Here is a 26555-nt window from a genome sequence, read left to right as displayed (position 1 = left end):
ATATTCTTTCAAATAACATTTGAAGTAATGAGTTTTCAACTTAACACTGTAAAGAACTGCTGCAAACCTACAATTTATCTTGATAAGGAGCTTTTTTTTTGCTCATCTCCCAGGCTTTCTCCAGATAAACACCTAATCTACATGTTTCATATGTGAACAGCCAACTCAATCTTTGTGCATCGTCCATATTTACTAAATCAATATCTGTTTTTATCTCACTAAACACAGTATTGCACAGTTCCTGATACAATGGGCAGTAGAAACCAAACTTAACTCTTTTTCTATGCCAGTCAAACAGCCCATTGAACAAATCCACTTTTCTTCTTCCAGACTGACACTTTCAACCGTGAGTGCTAAAATACCAGATCTCAGCTGGGCACATAAGGCTCTTTGCTTTTTAGAAAATATATACAAATAATTCTCACCATATTCATATTTTATCCTCCTAAATATACACAGTTTTGGTTTGGTCCATATTTCATCAACCCATTGCTCTCTATACAGAGTAAACACAGATTGAACATACAGATACCTCACCAAACCCATAGCTAAAGAACAATGTGCACACATCTTGTCATTTGTTTATCCTACATCAATATCTTTTCAGCCTAATATCTTCCATATCACGTAACCAATTCCACAACTGAACGATATATATTTTCCAGCAAGCCTCACATGGTTCCAACCCATGTCCCCTACTAAAGCTAACTTTTGCGAATAATGGTGCACACCCAGAAAGTATCTATCTAAAGCCCCAGACCCCAGCAGAATTATCAACCCCAGCTTGGAAAAGTGTTTGGAAGGTCATATTATTCAGGTTTTAACCATTAGTCCTGTTTAATTGAATGGCTCAGTGCTTCTCTGTGGGGAAAGTCAGACTGGACACACTGAAAGCCCAGAAATGATCAAAATAATATTGAAAACACGAAGTGTTGGCTGTGATGTTCCATCACCTCCGAGCTGAGAAAACACCAAAAATGACCACTGAGTTCTTTCACAGCAAGTTCTCATTAACCAGACCAGAGCTACAGTGTGTTCAGTCTTTGCTCCAGCAGATATACTGTTTTCACCAGATATTAGCAGACTGCAAGGAGAGGGGGACTGTTTAAAGGCTTTCATTTCTCCATCGGCTCTATTCACCACCACCTCTTTCTAATAGACACAAATGGTTGGGGAACATTTGATTACAGCATTTACTCTGTATCTGAGGTTGTGGCCAAGACTCCCAGAACAGACACATCGTAAGCAAAATAAAGGAACAGGTGAAACAAATGAAAAGATAACAGTAATTAAAACCTCAGAGAGCATTGTATGGTTCCAGACACGATTAAAGGATGACCAAAGAAAAAAGGCTCATCAACTTCCATGAAGGGCTTTAATGTTTTAAAGCTGCCATTGTACTTGTGGTCTTAAGTTTCCTTTTGTTGTTAGCTGATTATTTAAGCTTAAAGGTTGTTTTTTAGTCATTTTTGTTGTTGTGATCAAAAAGCAGTTTGCATATAGGCAGACTTTTGTCACCTACCTGTTGTGTTTTGGTGGTGTGTGTCAGCCTCCCTTTCTGCCAGCTGGGACCCGATTCATCACCACTCGCCTGCTCTCCTTCTGCAGAGAGATTCTGCACTTCACTGTATATCCTCAACACTGATCAACTGACAAAGGGCAAAGAAAGAAAGAAAAGACCTCCATTACTGCGTAGAGAAGTCCACAGTGTCGACTTCACAACATGCAGAAATGTTGTGTTTTGAGGCTGAAACATATTCACACTTGAATGAAGAAATCCCTGATTGTTCAGCTGCTTAACGAGCTGGGTTGATGACAGAGGTTGCGGTTTCAAATCCAATTTTACTCTTAAAAAAATTCACTTCCTGGCCTTCAACAGTCATTTTATATCCTGCACAACAGAAAGAGGAGATGTGGGAGCAACTGGGATCATTACATTTTTCTTAAATGGCCGTCTATCATGACACATTTATTATGATACTGGGATGAAAACCTATTTGAACACAGCGTCTATCGAGGCTACAGTCTCAGCACTAAAACTCTCCTTCTGGACAATACTCACATGTTCCTGTCGGTGATTTGGTGCTCTTTATACTCACTGCAGCGGAGTTTTCCACTAGATTCAACAGCGAGGATGTCGGCGGATGTTTCTCCCACTGATCATGTTGACAAACTGGACTGCATTTGAAAAAACTTTATTTAAATGATCCGTTTCTACAAAGTGTCAGCCAACAGGGGGCTCATCAACAGGAACTGTGTGCATGGCCTGTTGGCTTTTAACCCAAACAAAATGTCCACAGTGTTTCAAAAGGTGCCTCGTTTATACTCAAACTCAAACTTACCTACACTAAATGCTCAAATGCATGTGTATTGTGTGTCACTCCTAAAAATGTTTTCTTGAGAAGCTTTTCCCTATTTATGTCCCTTCCCCAGATCTCTGCAGGAGCCTGGTTTACCATGGCCATACCATGACTGTGTTGTGCCAAACGTGGTGTTTCAGTTGGAGCGAGAGCATAAAACCATAAATGCAAATTAATAAAATTCCGCGCAGGGGGTCTTTGCAGAGCTGTCCAACATCACCACGGTGCACCAAACCCCCTCTGATGGTGAGAGCATTGTTGTCTTTGTGACGCTCTGCAGCTGCTGTATTCACTGGAAGAGGCAGCGATGGCACTCTGTCCCCTCAGACTCACACTGTCACCTCCAGTTCACATGCCAGTCTGAGGAAAATGTACATGTAATCGCTCAGAAGGTATAGATTTATGTTTAAAAGCTGATGGCTTCTGTGTGGGGTTCATGTGATGGTCCTGATAGGGAGGAAATCAGTACAGATTGAAGAGAGCACCATTCTCCCTGCATTCTGGGAAATGTATGAAATCACTAACTGAGGCTGAAATCTTTGTGTTATTCCTGCCTCGCTTTTACCTTTCACACCTTCACTTCATTACTTTTTTTTCTCTTATGCTTTGTGAAGCATTTTGGATCTGTTTCGGGCACACAAATGAAGACTGAGCTTCTTTTTTCAAGCCATGGGTAGCTCACTTTAGAGAAAACAGAGATATTCTTGTGTCCCTGGAATATTTATGCATAATAATGCTGGGTGAAGCAATAAGTGCCAGGCAGGGGGAAAAAAAGAAGCCACAGAGTCCAAAAGTAATGCAGTAACGTCCACACATTAGGCGAGGATGAGTTTCTTTTATCGCCATCTTCTTCTTCTTCCTCTCCTTTTTTTCCCTCCTCTGTAGCACCGCTGGCACCGGGCTGCACCACCTGCTCCGGGGCTCTTTTCGCTCCGGCCAGAATGAACAGCTGGCTTCTCTTCTGACGCTCTGATTGGCTAATCCCTGCTGGTCACTTGCGCTTTTCCTCCCTGCATGTCATTGAACTTTCTCTCGCCGAATGCCAGGTCCGAGGAGTGCTCCCTCTCCCTCTCTCGTCTTTGCCCAGGCCCGTCCTTCATGTGCCCTGCGAATGATCCGGGTGGCATATGGGGATATGTAAATAATTTAATGAGGTCAAAAGTGTGAGAGTCTCCTCTACTTTCCCCTCATCCAAACCCTCCTTCCATGGTATCAATTGATAATAACAGAATGCTCATACTAGCAGAATATAGGTCCAGTGTTGACCTCTGATACGTCAGAGGCTGCTTCCTGAGTTCAGTAGTCAATGTTTGGGGATTATTTGGTTGTAATTAGCTTAGCTTGGCATTAAGACTGGAAACAGAGGAAACAGCTAGGTTTGCTCTGTAAAAATGCCCTATAACACATTTAACAAATATTTGAACATATTTATTTTTTTACCTATAAAGAGATTTTTTTCAAAGGAAAAAAACAGAAACTGTGCCTGACTTTTCGCTGAAGAAGGCTGGGCAGATAGATAAACTGCTGTTTATCAAATCAAATGATTTGGATTTAGCACTGGGAGGAGTTTTGTTTCAGTTGTGTGATATCTGGCTACAATTTGTTTCAAAATGCCACCTGTATTGGCGGAGGAAATTTGATTTTTTTTTCACATCTTAACAATGAGGTTCTGGAGTTTGAACCTGAACTCAGAAATACACTCTGATGGAGTCCTCAGGATTTAGAGAGAGACTCAGCAGGACATCAAGAAAAGAAAAGAGGAAGTGGGCCACGAAACCCCCAACTGAAACTGGCAAATAACGTTCAACATCACTCTGATCACAAACCGTTGTAATGGGGCTTAGCTGTGATCACATGTCCTGAATATGGACCAAAGGATTATGTGTTAACAGGTGATAATATATGTTTCTATGACAACTGCCATCTGTTGAGAAAGACCATAAATGCAGTTAAATGCATGGTAAGTGACCATAATGACAACAAGGACCCTGGACAGCTCCAGAGTTTTTTTTAGTCATGTTTTACTCCCAGAATCCTCTTGGGTAGCATTGGTAAAGTGAAAAATCTAAATTGGGATTCAAATATATAAACAAATAGTATAGTAAAAGCTCCAAATGGCAGCGCCATGGCAACGCAAATGGCAAAAATCCTGTAAAGTGACAATGTTGTCAATCTGTGATGGGAATGGAGTTCTAAATATCTTCTCACATAGTCACTCACTCTTTTTTTATTTCAGGGACTGATCTGTTCTCCAGTGCAGCTCCAACTGACTTCAACATGGAAAAAATACACTTCAAATCCTCAGTCGCAACCAAACCTCAGACCTAATTTCATTCACTGGCCTCCGACGTGTTCTGTCATGCTCTATCGCTCTTATTTTGTGCATTAAAGCGTGATCTTTTTTTCCCCTTATGTCTTCATTTTGCTGCTGATGTTCCATGCTCTGCCTCCCTTTTTCCATATTGTAACCCTCCTGTTTCTTAAAGCACATTTACGTGCTGGTTTTGTATTTTTAAAGTGCTGTGTAAAGAAAGTTGACTTGGCAACAGAGAGCCGCTGCGCCTCCTCCGCCGTCAGTGTGTGAAAAACTGCCATTTTTTGTCTATAGAAAGGCGAGAAATGCAGGTAAAGATTGAAGAAGAAGACAGAGGAGTGTTTTCAATGCAAACGAGTCGATTTTACTACTAAGTGTATCTGTGGAAGCAGCCGAGTAGCCTGAGGCAAAATGTACACTTAGCTTTGGTCTATACAAGGCCCAGCAGTGAATCATTAGAGCTCAGCTGTCCAAAATACACCACCAATCTGGCCCAGGCATATGGCTGCATGACACTCGTATGAATTACTACTACACGCTCGTGTTGTTGTTTTTCCTCCCTTTTAAATGTTCTATGAGCCGGGCAACACTCCCAACACCGTTTTACATCAGAGCAGATCAAAATCACGGCACTCACGTCTGAGAACAGACAAAACAGGTCTGCTTTCTGAACAGTTTCACTCAGGAAAGCGGTCTAATCAGGTTTAAATATTTTAAAGGTCTGTTTGAGAAATGTAACACGCCGTAAAGTGAATATTCGCTTAGCGCAAAGATCATACTGATTACATTTCTGAAAGGTTTTAAGATCTAAATTGCTTTTTAAGGTCCAGTGTGAAACAATAAGGAGGAACTATTTTGGCAGAAATTGAATATATATATATATATATATATATATTATATATAATATCATAGGTATGTTTTCATTAGTGTATAATCACCTGAAAATACGAATTGTTGTGTGTTTGTTACCTTAGAACTAGCTGTTTTATCCACAGACAGCGCAGGTAACCATCCAGCCGCCATGTTGAACCAAATATTTTTTGTGTGTTTCGCGACCACCGTAGTTTCTCCTACATTTTTTTGTGAATGTCTTTAAAGTAGCTGAAGCTTTGATTTTGGTTCAAAGAACAATAACGTGAGGACTAGAAAGTTAAAATACTGACACTAGATCAGTTTTCAGTATCTGATGTCTGATGGTGTTTATGAAGAAACAGTTCATTTCTGACTGTCTGCATGCATTTCAAAATTACACAAGGAGCGACGCTTCAGTCAAAACATGTTCATGTAAAAAATTAAAATGATTAAATAAACAGAAAATCAATTCAGGGCTCCATCATGCGGCCTGATTGCAATTAAAAGCCGTCTTCCTTTGAGCCTGGGCTAATAGTCGGAGACGGTATTGATCAGTAAATGTAAGACTAGACTGGATTAACATCAAGATCAGCCAATATTCAAAGAGAGACAACTGGAATTCATACAGGCAACAAAGAAGAAGAGTTATTTTGTCTAATCTTAAATAACCTTTAAACTTTTGTCAAATTTGCACGACAAAAAAACATTTGAGAAGAATTTGGTTCTTTCTTTCACCCTTTTCCTCCAGTTTCTCCCTCTACATGATCTAACAAATGTCATTTTTTCCTCTGTTTCCTAATTCAGTAATTCCCTCACTGCCTCTGACTGCTCTAAGGTTGCAGGAATATTTCATCACATCTATTTTGACCTTTGACCTTCCGATTCGTGAAGCTTGTGAAGTCGGAAACTGGTGAATTTAAGCTTTTATGCAAGTCTAATAGATGTAAAATGTAAAAGTAGAGCACGGTTGAAATTTCTCTCTTCGTGATAGCGATATCCTCCAGAGGATTCCCTCCTTGCTCGTCTTGACACGTGCGCTCATTTTTTGCATGTGTAATTGTTGAGGCAGTTCACAGCACATTATCAAATTCATCAGCTAATCATTTAAGACCCCCTCTTTTATCTGCGGGATGGTCTGCGAATGATCCGATGGCGTGCCGATCGATAGGAAAATCGGAATATGCAAAGCGCGTTCTGATGTTTGGCATCGCTCAACCTTTAGCGCTTTCATCTCGGCCTTTTGATGTTGCTTTTAATCTGCATAACGCAGTGCGAGTGGCTAATGGAGTCGAGCGTCTCCTTCAGTGGAGAGGACTCCTCTGCTGGAGTCCACCTGTCAGGGCTGAATAAAGTTTCCAGATGAGATTTGAAAGAGAAGAAGTGTTCTTAAAGGCTGGAGGAATGAATAGATCCTGTGTCGGTCAGTGAGCAAAGCATGAAAGCACTGACATTCTTAGGGGTTCGTTATTGATTCATCTGTTAGATTTGTATCAGATTTTTCATTTGGTCTATAAAATGTCAGAAAAGAGTGAAAAGAGTCCAACGTGATGCATTCAAATGTTTTTTTGTGTGTAACTAACAGTTCAAAACCCAAAGATATTCAGTTTAAAATGATATAAAACATTGAAAAGCACTAAACCTTCACATTTTGCATTTAGCTTCATACATGATTGAATAAATCATGAAAACTGTTGTCGATCAATTATCTATCAGTTGGCCAAGAGGTTGATTGACTTTTAGCATCAATTCCCCCCACGATATACACAAATGAACTCAAGGTGCTTTAATTAAAGATTTGTACAGAATGCCATATGTTGTCATAATTGAGGTTAACAGCTGTTTGATTAAAGAATAAAGAGACATTTCCATGAATAAAAATCAGGAAACAATGTACAAGTATTTCAGGGCTGAATCCCTTCTGCTGAAATCTCTTTTTTAAAACTGAATATTTAGTGGACAAAGCTGATCATAAAAATACTCAAACATAACTCTTCAAAACTGGGTGACAAATATATAACTTAATTTTTAAAAGAGGCTCAGGTATTTCTTCAAACAGCTGGCCACTGAAGTTTTTAACAAAAACAACAAGAAACTGTAAAAAAAAAAAAGGCAGGATGGTGTGTAATTGTGGTGCGACAGGTTAAAAAGTGTAGTACAAATACAGGTGAAAATATGTGGAATATGTTTGGTTTTACTTTATCATCTGGATGAGACATAATAAGCAACGAGGCCTGGGTCAGCTCACTTTGATCCATTTAAAAATGTGCATTGAAACTGTATGCAATTAACATAATAATGAGAAGCAGAGACTTTGTATAAACTGGATATGAGAGGAGAAATATTTCCAGTTTTTCTCGCTTTGGAGAGAATTTAAAATGACTTGAGGCCGGTGCTGCCAAGCAAACCTCACAGTTTGTTCTCTGTGAATAAACATGAAGCGCTGAGGGTTTCGTACTCTGTAATTTGGCTACTTTTATTCGAGCAGGGTCATTTTCAAGAGAAATTACAAATTAAGAATTCAATAATACTTTTACAAAGACATTTCAGGAAAGATTCTTCTTCAGTCATGATATCATACATAGTATTTAACAGTCCCTCTTCATTTTTTTTAGCTTAAAAAAAGAAACAAAGATGAAGAAAGTGGAATTTTTTCAGTCGAAAATACAGTGTTTTCACAATTGTATAAAAGTTCCCAAATTTGGAATTTTCCAGTAACTGGAAAATAAAGGAAATAAAATAAAATAAGATTAAACTTCGCATTTCACAATGTTTCAAAACACAATAAATGCTCTCTTTACGTAAAATTTGCCCCTATGATCGACACCATGTTCCTTTTTACTAAAATATATCTATATATTGAAGAACTATAGTACTGTACACAACAGTATGAAATAAATAAAATTAGGAAATATAAAATGGGCCACATAAATAATGTTTTTTTTTTTTTTCAACCTACAAATAAAATGAATGCAATTTGTTGTTTCCAAAAAAAAAAATGGTTTGGTGTAATACTGACAAAGTTAAAAGAAAAGAAACTGAGAAAACATTGCACAACATAATGTAAACTAAGGAACTGTTGCCTATAAGTCTTAATACTGACACGGATGCTTCAAAGAACAACGGTGAACCATTTAATAATACTGAAGCTGGTGAAAAAAATTAACCTTCCTTTTACACAATACGAGGGTGGCACTTGCAGAAAACACACAGGTTAAAAGGTTTGCATATAAGGCTTCTTTTTTCTTATCAAAAACACCTTACAAAGGCTTCGTCCTTCATTTTTTTTCCCCCCATACCATCTGTCCATAAACTGTATTTTCCCTTAAAATGAAGGTCTCTTTAAAACTTCATCCTCTTAAAAAAACCTCTAAGCTCCTTCATACAGTCTTTTGTTTAAATTCCTTCATGTGAAGTTGATTCAAGAGGCCTAAAATAGTGTGGCTGGAGATGTTTGTGGCCGGGCAACATGGCAAAACTAAAGACGACACCGTAGGTAGGTAGGTGATAACAAAGGTAATATCGAAGGACTGTAGTGCAGACACTACTGCTCTTTTTCCAACACTGTATAAATATATACATAGGCAATACTTTTTATTATTTTTGTTCATGATTATAGAAGCGGAGTGCAATTTGTACAAGTCACTAGTTGTGCTATAAATACTATGGAACACAGGGGGTTTATTTGAGGAGGTTAGCACCACACATATTTTTAGGCCTTAGTACTGTACATTTTTTGAAATGTATTCATTTATTCATTGTTCGGTTTGCATAATGCAGCTTATTTCACAAACCCATGCCTCCCTTCCCTCAACGCCTCCTCCAGATTGATTTTTGAGTCCATGTCTTGTTCGGCAGACATCTTTGCCCCCGAGGAGTCTGTCGAAGAAAGCTTCCCGGAAGCTTCAGGCACGTGCACGTACAGCTTAAAACACGGTGTTTTAAACCGAGCAGGTAAGAATACTGAACCGAAAGAGAGAAACTTAAAACTCTTAAGATGGGAAGCTTTTGAAACGCCGTCGCCGATTACATGCCATCCTCCATCGTGTCCTCGTGATCCGATTTGGTTTCCGTTTTGCCGTCCAGCGAGCTATCGTCCATCGAGTGCTCTCCGTTCTCCTCCTCGTCCCTCAACGTGTCCGGGTCCGTGTCCATGCTCTTGCTCTCCTCCTCCTCCTCCTCAAACTCGTCGTCCCTCCGTCCGATCTTCGCATACGTTCCGTCCACTTCCTTCCGTCCTTCTCTGATCCCTCCGTTCACGGCGTCGTGCCTCAGGATGGCCTCGCGCTCCGCCAGCTCTGGGTAACCCTGAGGAGTCATGCCCTGCAAGTACGCCCGGCTCATCAGCAGCTCCGTGGGCTCCAGGTGGCCCTTCTCACGGGCCTCCCTCTCAGCGGCCTCCCGCTCCTCGGCCTCCCGCTTGCAGTAGGAGTAGCGGTGGTTCATGTGCTGCGAGTAGGAGCCCGAGTGGGAGAACCTCTTCCCGCACTTGTCGCACTGGTAAGGCTTCTCCCCCGAGTGCAGTCTGGAGTGCTCGATGAGATGGTGTTTGTGTTTGAAGGCTTTCTTGCAGATCTGGCACTGGTGCGGCCTCTTGCCTGCGGAGACACAAAACACAGAGGGAGGGGAGGTGAGTCGCCTGCCTCGCTTGTCCTGCTGCTACAACAAATCACACAAGTCAGAAGAAAGCAAAACGTTGAGGAAAAACTCTGATGAATTGGATGGCATGGAGTAAAATGACATCACGGAGCATTAAATCCAACTTTGTCATATGACTTAGGTCTATTTGTTTATTCAGATTGCGAGCACGATGAGAAAGTGCGCTCGCATTCATGGGCCTACATTATGGAAATTCCCTCCCGTGGTTAAAGCATGGAGAAACTCGACCACAACTACTTATTTTAGGCCTGCGTGCCACACTGATGAATGCAACATAAATAAACTACTGCAAAGCAAACAAACAGAGAAGGCGCGACAAAGGAGTAAACAAATCCGAGATGGGCTGGGGGGGAAGGGGGAGGCTCCGAGGGGTTACTCTGCTTATCTCTGAACACAATTCAAGTTCATGGTGACGCCTGGCCCTACATTAGGTTTTGGGCTGGGGCATCTCCATCTACCAAATGTGACGGGACGCTTTGGATGCCAAGGCAGAAATGAGAAACCCAAGCTGGCCACAAGGGCAGGGTGAGATAGTTTTATGACACGGGGCCATAAACTGTCTGGCTAAATAAATGTCCTCCGGCTTGTAATGTGGCCACACGGCTGCTGTTACACTTAGAGTTTATTCCAAAACACTTACTGCTCACCAGTTCTTCCCTCAGGATTCCTAAAGTTACCTGTATCGTTCTAAAAGCTACGACTAATAACTTTCCAAACATCTAATTTTGGCTTGAAACACGTCTTTTTCTCATCAGTTGCTGCTCAGCCTGTGTGGAAATATGGCTGCCTGACACAAATCACATGACTCCCCTCTGACACTCGAGTCCCCCAGCCAACAGGCTTTCAAAGTGCACTTCTGTCCAACATCTGGCCAGTTCAACTGCACTTTACTGCACTTCTGAGCCTCATAATATTATTTAAAACAACACATAGCGACGCAAACATGAAAGCGTCGCGTCCTGAGCAAGATGCAGGGGCGTTCTGGAGATAACGCACCCTTTCTGAAAGAGTTCAGCGCACTGTTCTGACGGTGCACCCTCCCTCCCTTTTATGTCCGACCAGATAACATGAAGGCTGCATAAAGCACTGAGCGCTCTGCTACAGATAGTGGATAAAATAAATGATGCAACCTAGTGAAAGAGGATCTCTGTATAATAACTATAATGAAAGACTTGTTATCAGTGCTCTGAAGCTTCTGAGTCCTACTCCGCTGATGTGATCTATCGCCAATAATGGGGCCGATAAACGCATTAGGGGCCTTTTGCTGGCTTTATATATCTAGGTGAATTGATGTGTGTCTTTTAAGATAGCAAAATGGTTAATACAGCAGGATATGATTGGAAAATAAAGAGCACAATCACTTGAAAAGATAGCTGAAGTCTCCCTTTGCTTGCCTACCTGCATTAATTAAAGATTATGCTTTTCCAAAAGAGCCACATTGTTTAAAATCTCAAAGAACTAATATTTTAGAAAAGAACACACAAATCACAAAGTCAAACTTTCTTATTCGTTGGCATATTCCTGTCAATGAAGAAGCAAGTTAGGTGTTTACAGATACAACTTAAGGGTTAAACAGAGAAGGAAAGAAAGAGAAAAGGGGTAACATAAAATATATATATTCATACTGATAGGATTTGGAAACACAAACATTTAAAACATAAAAAAGCATGGGGTTTAAAATAAGGGTCTAGAACAGTATATACCTGTGTGTTCATATTTGTGTCTTAGAAGGGAACTGCTCTTCTGGAATGTTTTGTCGCACAAGTCACACGCGTACATACCACTTTCGGTCTTCTTAATCTTCTTCCGCGACAGACAGGAGTCGGGGTCTGTCATGTCGTCCAGCCCTGACATGTAATCTGGTGTACCGTCGAGCAGGTCCCCCTTAAATAACAGAAACAAAAAAAAAGAGAGAGAAAAGAAACAATAATAATGAATTTGGGGTGATAAAGAGGTTGCAGTGTATTTATTTATTGTGAGAAAAAGTTAGTCGGCCAGCTAGTCAGTTACTTTTGGAGTCATTTGAAGAAAAGCTGCTGAGCAATGATCGCTAACACGGCCAAACTCATGCCTAGACTGTTTGACTGAAAGTGGAATTTTGGGAATGAAGTCCAAAAACACGGCAGCTCGGAGATCAGAGTTGAGAAGAAAAAAAAAAAGACTTCCATTTAGGAGTTGTAGTTTTAGCTTAAGTTAGCCTGATGTTGCTGTGTGATTTAAATTCTTTACTCTTTTAGATAGATTTACTAAACTACATAATCTCTTGATATAAGGTCTTCATATAGTAAGGCCACTAGTAGCTGGTAAGAAGAGATCTGTGTTCATGTGCTAATTGCTAAACACCAAAAACTATCTCAGACCCAAGAAGTTTAAGACTTATTTTCGGAATAAATGTCATTTTACTGCAATTGAATGATGTGTAAATATTGTTTTTATTAAAATAAGGATCAAATAAAGATCTGTAGCACTTTGTCACTAGATAAAGCAGTAAACTGAACTGCACCGCCCAAACAATCACACTATGCTACATGTTCTCATGTATTTTTAATTACCAGCGCATACCAGCGTTGATTTCTTATAAAATTTTCAGCTCTGGAGTAATATCACCCATCTATAACAGACATGCTCCCCATTATGAAACTCAGCCATAATGGTGTATTCAGTGTGGTCTAATTTTGTACAGGAGTGTTAATTCTGCACATTCCTTTAAAATTCTCTTTTATGATGAAGATTAGTCTTAAACGTGAATTGACGGAGAACAATATTACAACATTAGAGAGAGGTATGGCGAACCATTCTTGAAATTGCAAACTCATATAATGATTAAAATCAGAAGGTGCACCTTAATGGCCGATATTGAGCCACCAAAGCTTTCTTTAATGAATATGTGTGTGATAATGTGAGGACAGCTCTGCACTGTGTTTTAAGAAGGGACCACTATCACTCTGCAATCAATTTGAACTAAACGCCTGTAGCTGTATTTTTAAAATCTAATTTAATAACTTAGAATAGGAAACATTATTAATACTTTTTTTCATCAAAATGGTTCCCTCTATGTTAAACAGCCTTCAGCATTCAGTGGTAATGAACATGGAGACTGTGCATTATTAATCCACATGTAGAAGCTCATTTTGGTTGGCTCTCTTTAAAATGCAGCAAAGTTGCAATGGGAAATTTCAGAGAAGTGCACAGCTCCGGGGCTCACCTTTGTCATTTTTACAAAGGCCTTTCACCCATATTTAATAACAAAATATCCGAGTTCAGGCCAGCGCTGGAAGACGACTCGAGTCAGGAGCATTAATGTATTCCACCCACAGCAGAGGGTAAAATTTACAGTGGAGTGGTAACAATTATAGCTTTACTGAGCTGAGATTTTAGGGCCAATATTGTTCCTGTTATTTATTTGAACCTGATACAGGTTGATGTTTTTCAATACCTAAATTGGACCTTTTTGAGGGTAAAAATGGGTTTGAGTGGAAGATCCTTAAAGCAGTTTTTGGACCATTATTGGACAATTATTAAAATCTACTAATGAAACTCTACTAAGGGTTAGAGGCTCATTATGTTAGGAGGCAGGTTTCATTAAAGCTTTCACAATCTGACAGCTTTAAAAAATTATAGAAATAGGACTGCAACTAATTCTTGATTGTTTAGCCAATGAAATGCCAGAGTCAAATGTTGCATCTTCAAACTTCCCCATTTTTTCCAACCAAAAGTCAAAAACAAAGAGATATTTCATGTACAATAATATAAATCAGAAAAATAGCAACTCTGAGAAAAGCTGGAATGAGTTAAAAAAACATTAAAGCTGTTGACTAAAATTGGTGCATCCCTTCCTTTATTGACTTATATTAGTTTAATTATTATTCCTGATATATCTATCTGGCTCTGTAAACATCTTAACCTCTAAAATACACTCTTGTCTTCATGACTTTCACTAAATATGCTCCTTTTTTCCACCCCGTGGGTCGTGTCACAGCTGTTTATCTCCATCTCCTCTGCCATTTCAGTCTACCTCAGGTGAGTGTTTCGCTCTCCTGAGTCTGAAGTCGTTTTTTAATTAGTACAGAAATGAGTTCAGATCATTTTAGGGAATCTGAGTGAGCCTGGGGCTTTTACAAAACCACAGGTGGCTTATTTACCTGGAAACCTGGTTTCCGCTGGTACTTTCTCCTCTGCTGCATCTCGGCAAAGGTAGCTGCCCCTGCTGCGTAAGTGTAGGCCATGTGTGGTAGAAAGCCCATTTGATCCATGCCCGGATAGGGCCTAAGACCTGGTATGCTGGCCTGCATCGGGGGCATGAATGTGGCAGGTGGAAAAGCGCTTTGAGGTGGAAGTGATGTGTACAGGGGTTTGGCAGCAAACGGGTTAATGCCGAAGATGGGGCTAGTGCTTTTTTCAAGGCTTCCGTTGTTGGTAGAGCCTGAGAATTCCTTCTTGAGATAGGCCAAGTTCAAAGGCTCTTCGAAGTGCTCTCGAGGAGAGGGGACGTTGTTATGGTCGATGGTAATGCTGTTGACTTTAGGTCTGCTTTTGACAGTCAGTGCATGCTTGGGTTCCTTCATTAGTCTTGGCAGAGAGAGGTCCAGCGGCTCAGCCTGCAGATCTTCTGAAGTCAAGCTGTTTGGAGTGTAGGAGCTGCTGTGAGAGTTTTTGGAAGATGTAGAGGACAGATTTAGTGGGGAAGGGGTGTTGCTGCGGGAGTGGTCCAATTTTTCACCTGTGGGTTTGGCGCTGCCGCTGAACTGGTGGTTTTTCAAATGTCTGAGTGAGTTATCACAGTTGTTAACGTTGTTATGGAGCTCTGCTATGGAGGGGGATGTAATGCGGTCAGTAGGTTTGATTAGAGACACAGGTGACCTAGCTGCCATAGAGTCTTTTGGTGGAGTGTGGTAGTTATTTGTTCCGAGAACCATATCAGAGTTGTTTCTGTGCTCTAGTGGTGGGGTTCTAATAGTGCCGTACTGGTACATCTTTCGCTGCTCGAACCACTCCTTGACAAATTCCTGAGGAAGGCCAACTGCTATGGAAATCTTGAGCAGCTCCTCCGAGTTGGGCTCCATGTTCATGGCAAAATACGCCTTCAGCACAGACATGTGGTCCCTGTAAGGGTTAAGGGGCCCAGTGAGTCCCTTCTCAGACAACATGGAGGAGGATAAGTGGGTGTTCTTCTCCATGAATATACCTGGTTTGTTGGCCATCAAATTCTCACTGGGCTGCAGCACGGCTTTGATCTCCTCGTTCATTTTACACAGGTAACGTTCATGCTGATGCAAAGGTATTGGCCCGGGGAAGGATTCTTTGCAATATTGGCAAGCATAAGGTGTAAACATGTTATTTTCCTGCACCTTCTCATCCACACCTCCTTCGAGCATGTGGTTGGATTTCTCTCGTTTGATATTGCTAATCTGTCTCTTTGAGTCTGTTGTCAAGCTCTGGAGGCAGGCTTTGGCTTCGTTCACTTTTTCTAACGTGTAATCGATGATACTTTTGGTGGCGCCATTGTGATTGACAAGTGGAAGACCAACCTGAGCTCCCGCTTGTGTCAGCACCTGTTTCTGCTCTTCAACCTGGGACCCCAGCTCCTTCATGTAGGCCTTGAGCTTGGAGAGCTCCTCTGGCTTGCAGTCCATTTTCTGCCTGCACACAGTGTTGTCAACGATCTGGAGAACCTTCTGCACCTCGCTCAGGTTGTTCCCCAGTGGCCCTGGGTAGCACAAGAGCTGCGACTCAAGCCCGGCCATTCCGAGGTGCTGCAAGGGGCTCTGGGCTGTCGAGCTGTGGTGGACCCCCAGTGGACTGTTCCCTCCCATGCCTCCATTCATGAACGGCCCAGGAGCACCGAATCCATGAGATGCCATCATCAGCTTGTAGTCGTTGAAGTCAAGCGGCTCCGTCTTGATGTTCAGGTGGTTGTTGTGTTCGGGTAGGCCGAGTGGCTTGCCATTCTCCAGCTTCTGCCGCAGCTGGGTGATGGCAGTGTTGGTGGGCGAGGAAGAAGCAGAGGTGGGGGAGGAGCCAGTCTTCATGTTGCTGCGCATCCTGCCGTTGACAGCAATCAGGCCAATGCACTTTTTGCTGCTTATGTGGGAACTGTAGGAGCCTGAGTGCGAGAAGCGCTTCTTGCAATTGGGGCACTCATATGGTTTCTCACCTGAAACAAAAAATATATAGCGTAAGATGGCTGATATGAGAATGACAGACTGAAATGAACAATAGCATCAAATTAGTAGCTTGATTTTGATTTTGTTTACATTCAGTAGACATTGCACATTAAAGTTTTGTACACAAAAGTAGTTATAGTAGTAACGGCGGAAAAAAACATAATTCATTACCTAACTAATACATCTTATACAGTATGTGAGGTATAACATGTTCTTAAGGGGTCTGTTGTTTTATGTCTTCACACACATTATTTGAGTGTGAAAACTTTTTATATGTTAATTTTGCAACAATATAACTTAAAGTGTTTTAACATGTAGCCAGGGGCAACGGGTGAAAATGAGCCTCTTGAGCCAACTTTGCCTTATTTTGTTTTCCTGCTGGTCAGTGGACATTGTCCCTAACAAATAAACTGATAAATAAAACAAAATTCGCTGATATGCTTCACACACGTACACATTTCTAAGCAAATATTGTACTTGGCAACTGTACTGATTCCTGAGAGCAGAGTTCAATGTCCATCAACAGCAGGGAGGGTCAAAAATAAACTGCAAGGAATTTCTACACATTCATGGTGTTCTTAAATTATGGTTATGAATATTCACAGAGCAGGGCAACATTCCTCCCGCTACTCACCGCTATGAATCCGGAGGTGTTCCTTCAGATGGTGCTTGTATTTGAAGGCCTTGCCACACTCGGTGCATTTGAACTTGCGGTTGCCGGCCGCTTGGTTGAGCAGTTGGTGCTGTGAGAGAGGGACAGAAAAGAGAAAGAGAGAGATACACGTTGAAAAAAATGCACAAACATCAGTGGGGGTGAGAGTTCAGTAAATAATCACAATTGGTCGGCATGACAACAAGCAACAAGCCAAACAGCTCCTGTCGCCAACGAAGCATCTTGGCTTTCTACTCCCACCTCCGTTGAGCGACTACAGGCAGCGGCGGCGATAACAGAGAGAATCACATACCTTTTAATTTCCTGGCTCCTCAGCCAAAGGAGGCATGCCTTTAGAATTTGGCAGCCCAGAAAATAGAATAAATGAAAAGAGTCTTTTTTTTAGAGCGTTTCCCCTTCATTAGAACCACCGATCTGATCTACTTTTCATTAATTTGGGCCTAATCAGTCTGAAAGGTATTCAGAATCATCTGTGAGCTCTTTCACCCTGCATACCTGTATTCACATCATTTGAATTACACTTTGTACTTTGTCAGAACAGTTTCAAATGTCTCATAGTAATTGGGTCTTTTTTTTAAATCTTTGAATGTCTCTTTAATAATCTTAGGATACAGAACAGAGCGTATAGGCCGAGCCTTGATTCGCTGTTCAAAGGTAAACATCAGTTGCAATCCATCAAATTTGCAATTCAAACAAGGCCTGTTCTTTGAAAAGAAAAAAAAAATTTAAATATAATACCACCGACAACAACAACACTGGGTGTGTAAGCCTGGCTCGTCACTCATGAAACAATTAATTCCTATTGGGAGCTGAGGACGTTAAACGGTTAGTAAATAAAAAAAGACACATTTTCTCTGAGCTAGGGGGAAAAACACAGCGACTCCCTCCTCCCAGTTCAGCCTTGACAAATGCTGGGGTGTGTGCTGACTCTACCCACATTCCTGGGGAGACAGATGGTGGCGCACAGGACACTGGGAGGACTGGGAGGAATTGTTCAAACAGCCCCAACCTTCAAAGATCAAGCAGGGAGAGTCGGGGGCCCCGCCAAGCGCCGGCGAGGGACCCCACCGCTCGTATGTTGCTGAGTTGCATAAACAAACAGCAACAGCTGCTTCGGTGCCTCCGCCCCCACCGCCACCACCACCATCCCCTTACTTCCCCCTTGAGGACCCCTGCCCGGTAAAGTTTAGTCTCGCCACCACTGCTAATAAGGCACAATTGCTCGGCGCTCTTAATTGTGAATGGCACCGGCAAAATGCTCCATCTCTCCTCTATGGCTCGTTGTCGGTGTGAACACCACCACTGCTGATTGTGGGCGGGGACCTGACTGGATGTTTGCATATGTATAACCTCTAATTAGTCATATTTCAGCTAATTGCTTAAGAGGAGGAGGAGTATTAAGGCTTGTAAACATACGAGACAGAACAGCAGGGCACATGTTTACCTATCAGGACATTATTCTTTATGTTAATCTGATTGCTCCTGAGTCTTCCTGAGTTCGTTGTTAATTGCCAAATGTACATTTTCACATGTTCAGTTTGATTGTCTCTGTCACATCGAAGAGGAAGTGACATATTTTACGTTTGTGGTTTGTCCTAAATAACAGAAAAAGAAGAAGCTTGGTGCTTAGCATGAGCAGCCATAGATATCATGACTGAAAAGACAAAGAAAAGAGCGCCACCTACAGAAAACCAAACTGCATCCACAAAAAAATCAACCAAGTAAGACATCACCTCAATGTCATCTCGAGTATTGCCACTTAAACAATCCAGCTAATTTACAAATCAAGATAACCAGCTTTGTGAAAGGACCTGCAGTGCATGAATAGGAGTCTTTGGCCACTGACTCGACTCTGGAGGGGAGCAGCAACAGCATCGTAATATGAGGATTGGGACAGCGGCTCACTCTGCCGGCCCATCTGCTCACGTTTACACCCAGCTGGTAGATCAGGTGAAAGTGCTGGCTGCTGACATCTGATCAAATCAGCCACAGTCTGAGCCTGTCATTCTCGCTTCAGAGAGCACAACACAACACCCACGACCTGGGACGGAACACCGCAGAGCATCAGGGTACATGATATCATTTGTTATTGGCTGAATAACAGATTTTTGGTTTTCTTTTACTATTGGACATAACAAGGTGTTTCTAGTGGAGGAACTTCTTAGACATCAAAGAAGAGACAAATTATTTTTCTCCTATTGTAAATACAGGGAACATACAGCTAATTAGTAATTCTAAATGATAAAAAAAACCAACCTGTTGTCAGAATGTAATATAATACACAACATACAAACAGAAAATAATATATATTTTTTTATCACTTTTTTACATTTTTTAGGCTTTCAATTAATTATTTTTACATTTTTGCTTTAAGGCATCTTCTCTCAGCAGAAAGTTACTAAACAAGTGAATATCACATTTCAGTGTGTATCTAAATCAGAAAAGTAGACGCATTGCATTTTAGAGATGAACTGGAGGTCTTAAAACCATAGCATTTTTTATTTTAGAGATGAACTGGAGGTCTTAAAACCATAGCATTTTTTAAAAACAAATTCCTTACTTATAATCAAGCACAAATACAGTCTCCATCTACTTTAAAATTTACTGCTCCAATTTTAGTTCACTGAGAAGTTATAATTATCCCCCAATGTGCGAAAACTCTGAAAGCGTGCAATTTTTTTTGCCACAATCTATCTCACCCCACATCTTCAACTTAAAGCTGACAAGCGAGTTAAACACCCGTGACTAGTGGATGTGTTTTCACCTCGCAGGACTTTAAGGTGATTCATGCTAACTGCCAGCAGATTCACATTATATTTCAGACATATAGCATATAAATCGCTCGAGAAAATTCAAGTATACACAGATGTTTATGCAGTGCATGAAATTAGAAGCGGGGGGGAGGGGTGGGGTTTGATGGAGTACTACGACTGCAGGCTGCACCAGAAGAACATTAAAGGCCAGGAGTGAAGTGAAGTTAAGGAGCTGATAAAAATTTCCAAATTGGAAATTCACACAATCATTCGATCGTGAACACGAGACTGGAAAATCATATCAGGGAGGGCCATCAAAAAACCATTTAGGGCCTCAATTAAAGTTATTACCATTAAAGGATCTGCATCTTCAAAATGCCATGAAAAATTAATAATGATTGCCAATCAGAAAAAATGATCTCTCTTCTCCGAGGGATCAGAGCACATTAGAAATGAGATAGGGGACAGAGAGAGAAGGAGGAGAAAAAACTCAAAGATAAGGAAAGGATGAGGAAGAAAAAAATTAAAATCTGCCTAACCTGATCCCTTGCAGGCTTGTGTGTGGCCATATGCCGCTCAAGCTGAGTGCGGTAAGCAAACGTGTAGTTGCACAGGGGGCAGGCGAAGTTCTCCTCGTTCTTCTCATGGCGGTACTTGATGTGCTCCTTCAGCGATGTCAAACGCTTGTAGCCCCGGTCGCAGTAGGGGCAGGTCAACAGTTGGGCGAAGGCATCTGGCGTTCCAGGTGGCAGGTCTGCACAGGAGACAGCGGGAAGGGGGGGGAGGAGGAGGAAGGGGAAGGGAAAGCGGGCCAAAAGGTCAGCGAATCAATGGCAGCTAACGGGCGGGCTGCCCAGGAGTGGTATGGGAGTTATCTCTGCAATCTGCTCCACATGAGAGCCACAGTGTCAGGCTGGCATCCGCCACACCACGACCTCCTCCCGACTCCTCACACACACACACACACACACACACACACTTTTACAGACTGCACTTACACTCCTTGACACAGTATCAAACAGGCACATGACACTGTATGTACACAAACACATACTCACAATCATAAGCTGACAAACTCATTGACACACACATATAATTTCCCATACCGCCCTAATTGCTTTAAACGGCCTTCACTTTTTAATACCATTCCCACTGACACGTTCATCATGTCTGCAGCATGAATCATGAGCCCATTCCAATTCAACCCCCCTGTTTTTTTCCTCCGGGGAGCTTCAGAGGTGCACTATCTGATTTCAAGCCCCTGCCCAGCTGTTGCTTAAGACTGTAGGTAAACACCAAGGCATCCGGTGAATCTGTGGGACCAACAGCTGCCCGGCCGTGTCAGCGGGAAGAGCTGCTGCTCTGTCCACACTCCTTTTCTCTCTCTCTCTCTCTCTCTCTCTCTTTTTTAACCTTTGCTGGTGCAAGTGAGGTTAGCTGAGCAAGTATGCTCTGTTACTGCAACATTCATATGACAGGAGGAGGCCAGATTTAATATTGGCATAGAAAATCTCAATCTGTCAAGGGCTGTGTATAGTTGTATCGTCACTACCGGTCAGTACAGTACCTGAGAGAAAACATTTTCAGCACCTTGTTTAAGTGCTTTAAAGCAAGACTGTAACTTTTTAAAGTGGAAGTAGCACATTTTTCCTAATACAAACTACAAGATTAATTACTAATTAATAAATGTAACCTGTCTCAACATAATTCTGGTATGACAGAGTTGGTTAGCATGATGCTAACACATTTCGGTTGGTACTGAAAAAAGTATTGAGGTTCAGTCATACCCAGCCCTAACCGAATAATCTAATCTAACGCCTATCTTAAAGGTATCTTTTAATGCTGACAGGATCCGTACCATTCTCCTCTGGACCGGTGGCCTCCGGCGTGCCCAGGCGGGACAGCTCCTCCGGGGCTTCTGGGTAGATGATGGCGGTGTCGCCCCGCTGCAGATACTCTGCGATGCTCACCACGTGACTGTCGCCATCGTCCAGCTTCCGCTTGGCGAAGAAGTCCTCGAACTCTGAAGTGCAATCGACGCTCTTGACTGAAGGGGAGGAAGAGAGAGAGGAAGAGAGACGGTGAAGGAGGAGACCAATCGAGAAAGAGGGGGAGGAATAAATTGGATTCATTTCTTCCCCTGAGAAATGTCTTACAGGAGGATATTGGGAACATCTTGGTGGAAATGCGATGAGGACAGCCACCCTAAAACATTACAGCCGTGCTTTGGGGAGAATACGTCTAAATTACTGGGTTTGCTTGTCACGCCATGGCGGCTAAAATAAGAATTGTAACTTAATCCGGCCAAAAGTCAGAGATAACTGTGCTACCATGAGCTGCTGAGGAACAATGTGTAAGAAACCTTCACTCACTGAATTTCCTCATGACATAAAATCAGATTTTGAGTTTAAGACTGTGAAATAAAAAAAGAACACACTCAGACATATACATACATACATACACCAGCCTGGGTTAATCAGCAACAGAGCCTCGTTTCTTTGTATCGACTTTCACATATAAGGTCAATCAAGAGACTGTGGCTTTTGTTGATTCTGTGTTGAACAGATTATCGGGGCCAAACCACAAACCAGCCCCCCCCCCCAAAAAAAAAGAGAGAGAAAAAAAGAGAGACATGCTTTGCCATAGCTGAGCAGAATGTATCTTAAGCCAGCCAAAGTGCTGAGGCCACACAATGCGTTTTCTCAAATTATTTCCCAGTCCCTTCTCTTCAGGGAAACTCTTAAGCTGCAGTGTGGAGATAGCTGCCTCCAAAAACAAACCGGAGCTAAAAGAAATCAGCAGCCTTCATTAGTCAAGGGGATGGCCGACTTTCAAAACACACACACACACACACACACACTGTTTACAACCTGAAGAAATTCTGGAGGCTGTTTGGCTATGCTGAACCAAAAACCAAGTGACGTCTCATCAGACTTCATCCCCTGTTAATTAGGCTTTTAGACTGTGAGCCAAGGTGAGGTTTAAAGAGCGATTTGTTAGGCCGTGATGACTTTGCGGTCCAATTTGCGAAAGGTCAAGGTAGTAGATATTTGGTTGTCAAAAATGGCACAGAAATGTCATCGGTGCCAATGGATCACTTTTGATAACTGTGATAGCATAATATACAGCACTCTCATTAGATGATTCTTTGTGGCTTTTGAAGATTGCTAAGCTAATTGTGAGAGACTGAATGTTGTGATAATAGTGGTTTTAAGCCGCTATTTAACATTGACTGATGATTGACCAGGGTGCGGCTTGGTGTAATCAGTTTCTGGACTGAAACCTAAAAACCTTCAGCGTAATGAAATGTTGTTTATTTCATGTTTTTACCAAGCTTCTCTGTCATTCGAACTGAATAAAATGAGCACTTATTCTTCATGTTAGTTCTTTTTGAGTCATTCTGGATGAGAAATATGAAAGTAAAATGTTTCTTTAAGGAGAAACAACCGACTTTCCTTGCAGTAGAGGAGGAAATCACCTGGATCAAAGTGTGCTTTGGCAACGGGACGTGATCAAACTGCTCATGTCTTTAAATGAAATCACATGTGATTTAGTGGCGGGGAGCTTCCACAGTGGTGCCACAGTATTGTTTCCAAAACTCCTTTAAGCAGACAAAATGGAAAACATTTGCGGTGCTTGGTTTTTCAGAACAGAGAGAGAAAAAAAAGTGAAGAAGAAAACACCACGACGAGCAGAAAGTAATAGTAATTAAAGCTGAAGGGAGGGTTTTGAGGCAGGGCTGCGTGGCGTTCTGTGGGGTGAGTTTGGTTTACCGTAACAGCGTCCGGGGCCAATTGTCAGGGTGGCCAGGATGATATCATGGAAGGGAGGGGTGTGTGGCTGCAAATCAGCTTTGGTGGCTTAATGAAAAATGGCAGGTAGGGTTCGGTTCCACCAGGAGTCGGCAACGGGACACAAACACACACTAAGACTCGCTTAGCTAACCAGGGAGGCTGAAAACAGCATGTGTAATCAAAGGCTCTAAAAATTAGAATCACTTTGACTGCCTAAACATACAGGGATTTGTCTTAGTAGTCATTGAGTCGGCAAGACAAGATTTCCCTTTAATTACCGCTCACAGTTTGTGTATGTAATTGTTCTGTTGTTGTTATTTTAAAGAAGCGGTTGCCAACTTGAAGCCACAAGATAAATCTGATCACAAGATGATTAATAGGATAAGAAAGCAGCAAAACCAAAACTGTCATTTTTTGCCTTCTTGTGAATTACTTTGAGTTTTGGACCTTTTAAAACCGACCTGCAAAAATAGACGTTTTGTGTGCATTAGACCTAGAATTTTGAAAAAGTAAAGTATTTAAAGATGTATTACATTGTTGGATTGCCAGGCTGCTTTGAACCTTGGGACACGCCATGTTTGAGGTTTCTGTTGTGTATATGTATACACACACACACACACACACACACACACACACACACACACACACACACAGACTGTTCTATAGCATGTTGCAATGTAGGTAACAGGGACATTAAGTCAAGTAGACGTTTGGGAAAAGAACAACATGCGAAAAACAAATTCACATCTTTACTCAACTCACCTGTACCGTTTCCAACTGCCTGCAAAGTGGCATCAGGCCCCAGGGTGTCAAAATCATCTTTTATTTCATCTGCACAAAAAGAAAGAAGAAGGGGGTGTGGGGGAGAAGGAGGGGTGAGTACCTCGGTGTACCATCCAACCCCACAAATGCTGACAATGAGGCCTTTAAGAAGAAGGTATGGAGAAAGCAATAAAGGCACCGCTGTGCATTGCAGCGCGCCGCGGCTTTGTTCGGCATGCTTAATGAATGCTATCATCTGGGCCAGACAGTGACTTATTTACCTTTAACATGACAACAAGCGGCGGGGGAGGCAAAGAAAAGCTTCAATCGCCAAACAGAGCGATTAAATACAACACGGAGCACATCCACCTGAGCAATCATAGAGCTCCAGCCAACACGCAGGCTGAGCTTATTACTCCCTGGCTGTGACGCTGCTGCAATCCTCTGCATGCAGGATCACGCTTGTTTTATCATATGTCATTTGGTGGATGCTTTTATTCAAAGCTGCTTGGAGTATTGTGAGCGCACACATTTTTTTGATTTGCCACAACCCCCTAACAGAGAGTTGGTGCCTTGCTTGCTACTGACTGAAAAGAATACAACCCTTAACCACAAATTAAGAGTTTTAGTTGCACAAACATTTCTTAGGGGCAGAGCTGCTCTGGAGGCAGAAATAACCTCATTGGTTGGGGTAAACCTCAGATGGGTGGAGACAAAGAATTAATGTTCTCTGGTAATTTTGTTAGACGGAAGCAGCATTTGAAAGATGAAATTGCTTGTTCAAACTGTTCCTGGCTCCAGGAGAGCCACCTACGACGCCTGGAAGTCTTTTAAATCAACAAATCAATTCTTACTGGGTAAATTTAAGCTGTTTAATTTTGGACATATAAGATTTTTGGTTCCACCTACTGAGATTTGCATCAACCAATCAGGTTACTCCTGCCCCCTAGAGAAACCCTGGCTCAGAAAAATGTTAACTAACTAACCCCCCAGGAGCATTGGTTCAAACAGTACAGGTTCTTACTGCCCATCAGGATAATGGCACCCAGTCTGTGCAGATATTGTCCTGGCACAGGTGAGGCGGCAGTAAATAACCGGTGGATTTGACAGGCTCGTAAACAAACCCTCTTCTGACAAATGAATCCCCCCACGGTCGACAGGAGGACACTGACTGGACAATCAGCTTAAGGAGTCCCGGGTCCCTCCTTCCTGCTTCGTCGGTAAAAATTAAATCAAGGTGCTTCCGAGAACATGGGGGCTTTGTATTTTATAAAAAAAATGAACAAAAAACCTGCATTGTGTGCCTTACACGCATCTGTTCTTGCTCTGCTGCTCCTGCAAGGACGTTACAAGTGTTGCATTGTGAAGTTTTTTTTTTTTTAACCAGTCCACAGCAGGATCTGATGTATCTGACTCTCCCATGGCTATTAAACCAGGATGAGCGCCTACATAAGAGAAACCTGGCTAAGATATTACAGGAAAGGTGGTGGGTGTATTGTTGATAATAATGTTATCCTGGTTACATTACATTACACAAAAGCAGGAAACAAAATAAATTTGTATTTTTAGTTAAAAACAATGGGCTTAATAGTTGTGGAATGCTTTGGAAGGCTTGCAATTCAGGGTTTTCTTGAAATTAAAGATTTGGCTTCTGCGGTGAAATGATAAATACCCCTGTCAATGGCTTCTGAGAATAATGACAGACTCTAGACTCAGTCCTAGTTTAACTTTCCAGTTGCTGGGATTTTTTTTCTTTTCTTTTTTTCCTGTACATTTGATTGCACGTCTGCCAAACAGCATCAAAACCGCAGTCGCAGTAAGAGAAAATAAATGGGTTTTAAACAACATAAATTAAGCTATGACAAGACAAAACAGATAAAAACAAACCTCCACCACAGATTAAAATATACCCACTGGTATCAGTATGTATGAAAACCTCCCCTTTTTCGCGCTGAACACGGTCAAAACTCCCTCACATTACTGTGTCCTCGTAGGCACCGTGTTTGCTTTGGGTAATCAAATTTGGCTGCATACTTTTGGTCTGACGCAAGGGGATGACCGGTGGGATTTACAGGCCCTCCACTCTCCCCTATTTACCTTGGAAAACTTTTGTTATCTATGGTCTAAAGGGAGGGACGGCTGCTTCCAGTAGGAGGTAGGCTAATACCACGAACACCTCACTGCTACAGCCTCTGGCACACATACATGCACAGATCCATGCCAGTCT

The 26555-nt window shown here is 41.9% G+C and overlaps 1 protein-coding gene across 5 annotated transcripts in view; it reads right to left on the bottom strand.

The window, feature by feature from the left end:
* Nucleotides 1-7973: 7973 nt before the first annotated feature.
* zeb2b (zinc finger E-box binding homeobox 2b) overlaps nucleotides 7974-26555 on the bottom strand; it is an 88621-nt gene continuing 70039 nt past the window's right edge. For 3 of the 5 annotated variants that reach the window (XM_051427374.1, XM_051427376.1, XM_051427375.1), the window contains exons 4-10: nucleotides 24329-24397; nucleotides 21631-21819; nucleotides 20312-20526; nucleotides 16981-17089; nucleotides 14325-16336; nucleotides 11886-12066; nucleotides 7974-10121 (exon numbers count right to left, since the gene is read on the bottom strand). In XM_051427374.1, the coding sequence (XP_051283334.1) occupies nucleotides 9550-10121; nucleotides 11886-12066; nucleotides 14325-16336; nucleotides 16981-17089; nucleotides 20312-20526; nucleotides 21631-21819; nucleotides 24329-24397 (3347 nt within the window). In that variant the 3' untranslated portion in view covers nucleotides 7974-9549. The remainder of the gene's footprint in view (nucleotides 10122-11885; nucleotides 12067-14324; nucleotides 16337-16980; nucleotides 17090-20311; nucleotides 20527-21630; nucleotides 21820-24328; nucleotides 24398-26555) is intronic. The other 2 variants (XM_051427377.1, XM_051427378.1) reach the window with 1 other exon arrangement.

The sequence above is a fragment of the Dicentrarchus labrax genome, unplaced genomic scaffold, assembly GCF_905237075.1.
Source record: "Dicentrarchus labrax unplaced genomic scaffold, dlabrax2021, whole genome shotgun sequence".
In the NCBI taxonomy this organism is placed as follows: domain Eukaryota; kingdom Metazoa; phylum Chordata; class Actinopteri; family Moronidae; genus Dicentrarchus; species Dicentrarchus labrax.
Note: the sequence above shows the minus strand (reverse complement) of the source record. Positions and strands in the feature narration are given on the sequence as shown.